General features: G+C 42.7%; 3 protein-coding genes across 4 annotated transcripts in view; 2 read left to right on the plus strand and 1 right to left on the minus strand.

The window, feature by feature from the left end:
- HTRA4 (HtrA serine peptidase 4) overlaps positions 1–1177 on the plus strand; it is a 25259-nt gene extending 24082 nt beyond the window's left edge. The window contains exon 8 of the mRNA XM_011993591.1: positions 462–1177. Within this exon, the coding sequence (XP_011848981.1) occupies positions 462–624 (163 nt within the window). The 3' untranslated portion in view covers positions 625–1177. The remainder of the gene's footprint in view (positions 1–461) is intronic.
- A 2212-nt stretch (positions 1178–3389) lies between these two features.
- TM2D2 (TM2 domain containing 2) lies at positions 3390–9311 on the minus strand. The gene is made up of 4 exons (XM_011993367.1): positions 8861–9311; positions 7966–8053; positions 6214–6329; positions 3390–4175 (listed from the first exon to the last, which is right to left on the minus strand). Exons 1-4 carry the CDS (start codon positions 9085–9087, stop codon positions 3962–3964), a joined length of 645 nt encoding a protein of 214 aa, XP_011848757.1. The 5' UTR covers positions 9088–9311; the 3' UTR covers positions 3390–3961.
- Positions 9312–9605: 294 nt separating this feature from the next.
- ADAM9 (ADAM metallopeptidase domain 9) overlaps positions 9606–9923 on the plus strand; it is a 123811-nt gene continuing 123493 nt past the window's right edge. For both annotated transcript variants that reach the window (XR_001007499.1, XM_011993380.1), the window contains exon 1: positions 9606–9793. Coding sequence is in view for 1 of the 2 variants with exons in the window: in XM_011993380.1 (XP_011848770.1) it covers positions 9697–9793 (97 nt within the window). In the remaining variant the exon portion in view is untranslated. The remainder of the gene's footprint in view (positions 9794–9923) is intronic.

The raw sequence follows: 9923 nt of genomic DNA on the forward strand, positions 1-9923 counted from the left end.
GGTGGGTGGCGGGGGAAGATGGGCAAGTGAGTGGGCTGCCAGAATCAAACTGAGCCGAGTTTAAGTGTCTGGGAGAAAACATAGCACTTGGGCTTTTCACTTTGGCTGCTGAAGCTGGGAGTATGTTTGAAGTTCACAGAGGTCAGGGACTGAGAGAAATTAAAAGCTAAACTCCCCCTTCCAAACCAATTCCAAAAAATGGGAGTAGTAAACTTCTCACATGATTCTGATAGGAAATTAATTTTATAAAGGTAAAGGTAAACTGTCTAGAGGACAGTTGTCCTCTAGGGATGTTTTTGCAGCATATTTTAGAATAGCTTTATGATTTGGAAGGATTGAGGCTATTTCTGGTTTGTATGCTTAATGCCAGCAAAATAGTGCCATTAAGACAGAGATATTATAGATGGGGATAAGTAAAATTCTTCTTGTAGTTTCATGGTTCTTTTTTTTCTCTCTCTCAGCTCTGGATTGAGAGACCATGATGTAATTGTCAGGATAAATGGGAAACCTATTACTACTACAACTGATGTTCTTGAAGCTCTTGACAGCGATTCCCTTTCCATGGCTGTTCTTCGGGGAAAAGATAATTTGCTCCTGACAGTCATACCTGAAGTAATCAACTAAATATCTTGTTTTAAAGTGGGATTATCTAAAACAAAAAACAAAAAAAAACCAGTTATATCACCTGGTTTGGAGATGTGCCAAACATGGCAAGAGGTTTTTGGATCTTCTTCTTATAAAGAAAAATGGATGGTATCAACCCAAGTGCCCATCGATGACAGACTGGATAAAGCAAACGTGGTACATATACACCATGGAATACTATGCAGCCATAAAAAGAACAGTCCTCTGCAGGGACATGTATGGAGCTGGAAACCATTATCCTCAGCAAACTAACACAGGAATAGAAAACCAAATACTGCATATTCTCAATTATAAGTGGGAGATGAACAATGAGAACACATGAACATAGGGAGGTGAACAACACATACTGGGGCCTGGCAGGGGGTAGGGTAGAGGGAGGGAGAGCATTAGCAAAAATAGCTAATGCATGCTGGGCTTAACACCCAGGTGATGGGTTGATAGGTGCAGCAAAGCATCATGGCACACATTTACCTATGTGACAAACCTGCACATCTTGCATGTGTACCTCAGAAATTAAAAATAAAAATAAAAATGGTAATCTGTTGTGAGATTACAATTAAAAAATAAAAAAATGGAGTTTGAAACACATACACACATTCAGGGATCATTAGGTTGGGGTACTATGCTGTTGCTAAGATGCCTATGTCAAGTGGAAGAAGAACAGTGTCAGGAAATCTGGGGGAACTGATAACATTTTATTAAAGGTAAGAAACAAATAAAAGACAGGCAGTTTCTAATGTAACCTTGAGAGGACACTGTAGTATTTTAAACCTTTATAGCCATAAACTAGATATAATACACACATATACAAATAGATCTGTCTACCAAAATTTAAGAAACAGCCTGAATAAAGTGCAAAGGCAATCAATTGTTAAATAATACTCCTTTAATCCATCAGGTTTTCAGGTTGTATCACATTTGGCCAGGTTTGTGGGTAGACGGATGATGGGTGTCATTTAAAAGCCAAATGAAAACTGGTAATTTTGGATTGTCACATAGGAATATTGATGATTCTCAGCACTCTAGCAGTGAGAACAACTTTTGTCTCCAGCAGCTTTTCTGACTGTAAGAAGGGCATCTTCAGTAGTTTCTAGTCTTTTTCCCTTTTAACTAAGTTCTCACCCCTGGCAACATAAATGACTTCAAGCCTTGGAGTTGCAAATTTTTTTTTTTTTTTTTTGGGGGGGACAGGGTCTCATTCTGTTGCTCTGGATGAAGTGCAGTGGTGGGATCTTGGCTCACTGCAACCTCTGCCTCCTGGGTTCAAGTGATTCTCTTACCTCAGCCTCCCGAGTAGCTGGGCTTACAGGAGCACGCCACCACGCCTGGCTAATTTTTGTATTTTCACTAGAGACGGGGGGCGGTCTCACCATGTTGGCCAGGCTGGTCTTGAACTTCTGACCTTAAAAGATTCACCTGCCTCGGCCTTCCAAAGCGCAGGGATTACAGGCTTGAACCACTGTGCTGGGCCCAAAATTTCTTATTTTTTAAAGAAAACAACTTTTGGTAGGGTTATGAATATACTTAGGAGGTTAAAAAAGTGTGAAATGAGGCAGGACTTGGTTAGGTGTAAAGTAGCATCTTATTTTGGGTAATATAATTTGTTTGTGTTTTTTAGACTTCCCTTAGTTTTTAAAAAAATATATATATGGCATCCTTGAACTCCCTTAAACTTTTTTATTTGTATAAATTTATGGGGTACCAGTACAATTTTGTTTCATGTATAAATTATGTAGATGAACCCCTTTAAATTCTATGTAAAATCTGTGTATGAGCATATTTCTGGGGAGAGTCTAGTTTCTTCATGACCCATAAAAATTTAATAAATACTGTCTTAGGGTATAGAGATTATGAATTAAAAGTTTACCAATTGTTATGTGATAAGCAAGGTTAAGGTCAGTGTGGTACAGAACTTTCAAGACAGAGTAAGATCATCTGTTTTAAATTTTTTACAGAAAATTGCCACCTTTAATAACGTAAAAACAGTGATCAGGAATGATAAAGCAAGAAATTCTTAGGAAAGCTACAAAATGATAGACTGTATCCAGGGAAGTTACTTTAACTGGGATATCTGGTTTTAAATTCAATTATTATGAGGTAAACTGTGAGTGAGTTCTACCTTGTTTCTAGAATTTGTAAGTTATTCTGAGTAACAGCCTCTTCCATTGAGTTGGCCACATTGCCCACTTTTGATTTTATATTTCACAGTTCTTTTCAACTTAGATTGCAAAGGATGGGAACCCAGTTTTTAAAACAACTTACAATTTGGAACATTTCCTTTTATTCCTGGCGATTTGGGAATGCAGAAGTGTGGCTGGATCTCTGATTGCTGCAGCCCACAGGGAGAGATTTAGTACAGTCCTTTTTGAGAGAATGTGCTAAGTTTCTCTTTGCTCCCATAAATCATGTCCTAATTTAGTAGAAGTGTGTTTTTCTTTTCAAAGGCATAAGGCTCCTTGCTTTATCTCACCTAATCACGAAGAATAGTTTTACGGAAACTTGTATGAAATCTTAATTTTATTAGCATGGGCTGGTAAATGCTAATTTACAACATGGGCTGGTAAATGCTGATTTTTAGATTGGACAACTCTGCCAGGAGGAATAGCTCAATTCACACATCTGATGCCGCTGGCTTTCAAAACATAATTGGAATAAAGAAATTATCGCACTGCATATACTGTCTCTGGAACATAATGGAGACACAAGAGGGCTCATTTCAAATGACTAGGTTTCTGCAAAACAAATATAATTTTGAGTTTACTCCCCCTACTGAAAATACTCATACAGTACTCCAGGTTGGCAAAATTTATTCTGCATTTAAATTCAGAAAGTCAGAATTTCAGTGTGTATTACAATCCATGGCCATTTCTATTTCTGCTGAAGATTTTCATTGTTCAGCTTCAGTTCTCCTTGCATGAAGACTCAGGGTCACAAGAGGAACGTGGATACAAATATTCACTTTGCTCAACTTGTTGGGTCTGCTTGCTCCAAAGGACTGAAGATATAGCAATGTACAGAAAGGAAGACTATGGAAACCCATCCACAGCTTATAAACTCGTCACTATCCTTTATGTTTTGTGCATGAGGAAAGGAACAAATTTGATTCCCACAACACTTTTTGCTTGTCATTTCGTCTGCAAGGTAAAATCTGGTTTGAAATTCCAAAGTCTGAACAAGCCTTCTTAACCAAACAAATGCCCTCCAAAGAGGGAAAATAACGTCAGGTCTGATATCAAAGAAGAGTTTTGAGCCTGTAGAGATGAATTCAGAAGACAGAGCTTTCACCTGCCTCCCTGGGCCATGATGGCAGCTCTTTTTAGTAAACAGTGCACCAGTTGCTGCCATCACTTGGCATCAGCCCTCCAGTAATTAGCAAAATAAGGTCAACAAACCACCAAATCCCAAGTCCTCCAAGTGTCAACAGCTTCCCTACTGCAGTGCCAGTGTGTCCCAAACAGAATCGATCCACGCCAAAACATCCCAGGAAGAAGGAGTAGAGTAAAGTGGTTATGAAGTAGTGTCCGGTATACCTAGGTGAAAAGAACGAAAAGGAAGATGTTTTACTGCACAAAAATTTAAACCCTTAAAGATTAGTGAATTTAACATGAGTGATGAGAAGGTGCAGTGGCCCCTCTGTGGCCTTTTATCCTCCATTTTGTTTTCTTTTACAATATGGTCAATGAGGTGAGAGGATCAGGAAAAACCAAAGTTTATTATACTCCTAGGTCCTAGAGACAGGAGGCACATCATGTTACACAGGGCTACCTGACAAAGATAACAGGGTAGTTGGAAGACAGAAGCGAGGGGAAGGCTTTTGGCCACTATCTTCATTGGGGTTTCTGCAGGAAAGGCAAGACAGGGCAGGACAAATAATTTAGAATTGGCTGGTCTGAATAACCTCAGCCGGCTCTAAGGTATAGGAGTGGTCCCTGGTTGCCTGGCACTTGGCCCTGAGAAGATTAAGGCAGAGGAATATTATTTCCTGGGGTGTACAGGCCAGAAACAGAAGATACGTCTCTGGACTAGTTTGCATATCAACGGCATGCTCCTGGTTGGACCCTTTGCTATCTCTAAGAAATGACTAGCTTCAGGAAGGGCAGTCTCTTCACAGCCAGAAAGGTTTTTAAGATGTCAAACATCATAGTGCACAATAATTTAAAAAACTTTTTGACCATGTCGTGGTGGCTCATGCCTATAATCTCAGCACTTTGAGAGGCCAAGGTGGGAGGACCACTTGAGCCCAGGAGCTATAGGCCAACCTAGGCAACAGAGCGAGATCCTGTCTCTACAAAAAAAAAAAAAAAAATTAGCCAGGTGTGGTGGAGCACACCTGTAGTCCTAGTTACTCAGGAGGCTGAGGTAGGAGGATCGCTTGAGCCCAGGAGGTCTGTTTGTGCCACTACACTCCAGCCTGGGCAACAGAACAAGACCCCATCTCCAAAAAAAAAAAAAAAAAAAAAAAAAAAAAAAAAAAAAAAAAAAAAAAAAATGCATTTTTTATAATACACCCTCTTCACCTTTACTTTACTCTCCAAGAATCTCTAGTTGGTAGAGGGTCTCAACAGAATACTCGCTAAGATATGGAGCATCTCTAAGAACAAATACCGACTTTTGCAGAGTTGGATTGGACAAGAAGTCATCAAGCACATTTGCACAACAGGCACCATGGTAGGAGTAGGAGTCTGGGCTCCCATCCTCCTCTGTAGAGGCTCTTTTCCTGAGACTCAGCTGGCTTCCTGCGTGTAGTTCTCTAAGGTAAGGAAGCACTGTCCTTAAATGAACACTTGGTCTCCAAACACTCTTTCCTGTTGTTTTGTGGCAGTGAAAAGCAAGGACTTCTTCATAAGGCTCTGCCCTTAGCCACTGTGCTGACACAGTTGCAGTTACTCTAATATTACTAATCATAGCCATAGACTCTTTCCATTAGCAAACTGTATAAGGCAATTCTGTGCCATCAAGCAGAATTTACAGAAATGACCTTGATCCTTTACCTTTAAGATAAACTGATTTTTCAGAGTGTGGAGCCTACACTTTTTATAATAAAACCTTTATTCTTGAAATACTAAGGCAATTTGCACAAGATTTATATCTATCGTAAGAATTTTGGGGCTAGATCATCTGGCCTAAAATTCTGTAGATGAGGGATAAACTGAGTGCCCAAAGGCACTTAGCAAGTTGGAGAAAAGAGACAGTTAGAGCTTCACCTTCTGGGCTTAAGTCCAGAGTCCTCTCTACTATAAACATATTGCTTCTATAAATGAATTATGCACAATGGTAGCCACAGACCCTCTTTGGTGGTTAAAAAAAGTCATATCAAAAAATAACAACGAGCTGAGCACAGTGGCATCATGTGCCTGTTGTCCCAGATACTGGGGAGGCTGAGGCAAGAGTATTGCTTCAGTCCAGGAGGTCCAGGCTGCAATATGCCGTGATTGCACCACTGCACTCCAGGCTGGGTAACAGAGTGAGACCCTGTCTCTTAAAACAAAAAATAAATAAATAAAAAGACAAGGAAAATGGCTCTACCTCCAACCAAGTACCAACTACTCCAATCAAAGTAACACTTACTTTATACAAGGTTTATTTTCTCGTAGGAAGGTCCTAGGACTGGCACACTCAATTCCATCTAAGGCATGGCACTGGACTGAAGTGTGTTCCACGTCGCTGTAGGCCTGACCGCCAAACTGTGGAATAACAACCAAGACCAAAACCAACTCACCAGAGCAAGTGACACAAACATCTATCTTTATATTCACTAATAAAAGAATAAAAGTTGCCTCAGGACTACAATTATTCCAACAAGGGTGAGGTACAGCTGTGCTCAAGGGCAAGGAAATTAGTGACACACTTCATGTGATTTTAGATGAGTCCATCTTAAATGTACATTGTTTTAAATAAACTCCTGTTTTCTTCTTCATGACTGGCTTCTTCAATAATATAGTAAAAGAAAACACTCCAAACACACTCAATGTCATTAAAGGCTGTTTAGAAGAGATGAACACAATGCTTTACTTATCCCAATTTACAGGAAAAACAGCATATAACAGCATTTGGGAGTGGGTATTTAAAAAGTCACTGTCTATTAGAGGTCTCTTTTATATCTATTAAAAATGAATAGAATTAGGAAATAACTCAGGATATTAACTGACTCAGGACTTTATTTAGGTTATAAATGTGTATTATCTGATATCTGTGGGACATCTGTAAATTTAAGTTCCAGCCAAAAATTTCAGAACTGGGCCTCTTACCATTGCTTAACTGAATTCTAGCCAAGAAATCACAGATATTCATTTTTTACTAGTACCTTATATCAGTGCTCATTACTATTTGCATCGGTGAGTTCCTCAAAGGGAAGGAACTGGGAAATAATGCTTACAGGATAAACTCAATTTTTAATTAAAATGAGCAAAAGTGATCTCTATACAATATTAACTCAAACTTTAATCAATAATTATCAACAGAGTAAAATTTCATTGTCCTAAAAAAATATTTATCTATACATGTTTTCAGTAAGAGTTGCTCTTTTAGTCTTACTACTGTCAGGTTTATTCCTCTGTGTCTGATTTAGTACAAAAAATGCTTTCCCATCATTCTCTTAACACCTGACCAAGTCTTGACTTGTATTATGCGGCATAATAGGATGGTGAGTCCATGTGGGGAGGAGATACATCAATTTCACTGGTTATTTTTAGAGATAGATTAGGAACTGTACACTCAGCTTTAGGGATATTATTAATAAAACTTAATAGCTTTTTTTCCATTCCAAGAAGCCACTGTTAACCAATGGCTTCCCCTGGAATGCTTTAATGTCCTACAAAGACATATACTGATAGACCCTATATGACAGATACTGATAGACCCTATCTATCTCCTAAGGGCATGGTGGAATCTGTTTGCCTGGAGAAAAGAAATGTCATTGGCAAGAGAAGCTCTGTCCCAAATGCATGTGTAACAAAGATACTGCCCAATCCATCATCAGTGTTGCGAAGTGCACAGACTTTGTTTTGCTCTTTCAGGAAAAGTGCATGCCTTGGAGAGTCGGGGTGACATTTTAGTTTCAAAATCTGTCAATGGCCAAAGGAACCAAAGACAGGTTGGTCTTTGCACCTAGGTGGTTTTGGCACAGAGATTGTTCTTTCACAAGGAAACCAAATATCTTGCTCAGTCACTGACCCTGGCCATGCTGGAAATTGCCAGTAACGGTCTTTCTGACGAAATTCTTCAAAAAACTTTGTACCTCTTATACTTTTTATGTAACAGCATTTAGACATTCCTATTTCTTATTGAAGGGTTTGCTCTTACAACAAAACAAAAACTCACCTTGAGACAACCATAACCAAGTTCCTGGGATGCAGTTGCATTTCCAACATGATCCACTGGGTCTTCACATTCTATAAATTCATCAGGTCTGCAATTCACAAGATCATGATCATTATCATCATATGGTCTTTGCAAATCGCTGTTTGCATGCAAGTAATCAAACAGGCAAAAGACATTTCTTCATCAAGTTTTCTGGGGTTCAGTTTCACCCTGCTGACCCCTTTCCAAGCCAATTAAACTGAAGCACAGAAGGTCAAATGGACAGCCACCCAAATTAACCTTTTGTTGGAGAAGGGAGGTGTTTCTGGTCCTGTTTCTATAAGGATTCTACTTCTGCCACGGTTTCATCTCTTCAGTAGGCAAACAAGATTCTGGGGGCAAAAATTAAGCCAAAGAATTCTCAGTCCTCTTTGCATCTCTCAAATGCCTTTTCTTGTTTGATCGAAAAGAGATGTTAAAAAATGGCATGATTCTGCAACGGTAAGAATATTGATTGCTTTTTAAAAAAGTGCCTTGTAGGCAGAGACAAGTCGTTTATTCTATTTATGCCTTAGTACTGGCACCGAATCGACCGACTAATATTCTCCTTGGGCTAAAGGGCGCAGGGCAAAGAAAGCACAGCCTCATGCCTTCTTCCAGAGGGTATATGATGTTACTCCTACCCAGTTCTCCTCTTTGGGGATCCCAAAAGCTCTGTCACTGACGCACAAGGGTTTTCCCTGTACGGGCAGTGAGAAACCTGGTTCATGGTATTTGCCTTCGGAATGACCACTGGGTCCTCAGAGGGGCAGGGTCTGAAAAAACGCAGCATCTCCCCCAACCCTACCTTCCCTCAACACCCATATATCCCTGGCACACCCTCCACGTCCACCCGCCTCGACCACTGGTAGCTTACAGGTAAGAGCAGAGGATGACCGGAGAGTGGGGGTCGCCATATTCCCAGTTCGCAGCACTCCCGGGGCCCTCCGGGTGGGCGGCGCCAGCGGATGTGAGCTCAGGCTCAGCGGTCGCATTCTGCGAGTGGCTCCGAGACACACAATGCAGCAGAAGTAAATTCCCCAGCAGCAAAGCCGCCTGGCCGCACAGAAGTAAGTAACTAACCGGGCAACCACCTAGCACCATCTTCCCCGGCCCTGGAGCGGAGACCCGGCCTCAGCCACAACCCAAAGCCAGCAGCACAGACCCAATCACTGCGTGGTCAGGCCTTTCCGCGTAGCCCCGCCCGCGTGGCCCCGCCAAACAGCCAATGGACGCGCAGCTCGACGCTCCGCCCACCTCCACCAACCAACCAGAAAAGGCCGAGCAGACGGGCGGGACTGCACCGCCCTACGCTTCTGCTTCTCGATCCCTCTTCTGGTTCTCATGCTCCTCCTTCTTTTGCGCCGAATGCGTCCTCCAATCGGATCCTTCGACTCCCTAGGTGGGCGTGCCCGGCAGCCGAGGGGGCGGGGCGGATATGACTGGCGGGCCGACTAGTGCTGGTTGCCACGGCCGATTTAGAAATCCTATTCTCGCGCCGGGGACTGGGTTTTTCCCTACGTCAGCGCAGCCAGGCGATGTCGGGAGCGAGCTCGGACCGAGGGCTGAGTTGCGTCAGTGCCGCGCGCGTGCTCGTCCCCGGGCGCGCGCGCTTCCCGGCCAGCCTTGGGGCCCCGGCAGGGTTGGAAAATGATGGAAGAGGCGGAGGCGGAGGCGACCGAGTGCTGAGAGGAACCTGCGGAATCGGCGGAGATGGGGTCTGGCGTGGGTTCGCCCTCGGGGACCCTTCGCGTCCGGTGGTTGCTGTTGCTTTGCCTGGTGGGCCCAGTCCTCGGTGCGGCGCGGCCAGGTGGGTGTCCGCCCCCCGGGTCCGTTGGGACGGCTGTTTCCTAGGGACGGGGCGCACGGAGTGAACCTGTGGTGTCCGGGAGTGGAGGGGCCCGGCCTGGGGATCGGACTCGGGGTCGGGGGGCGCGGCC

This window comes from Mandrillus leucophaeus, unplaced genomic scaffold (genome assembly GCF_000951045.1).
Source record: "Mandrillus leucophaeus isolate KB7577 unplaced genomic scaffold, Mleu.le_1.0 Scaffold111, whole genome shotgun sequence".
Lineage (NCBI taxonomy): Eukaryota > Metazoa > Chordata > Mammalia > Primates > Cercopithecidae > Mandrillus > Mandrillus leucophaeus.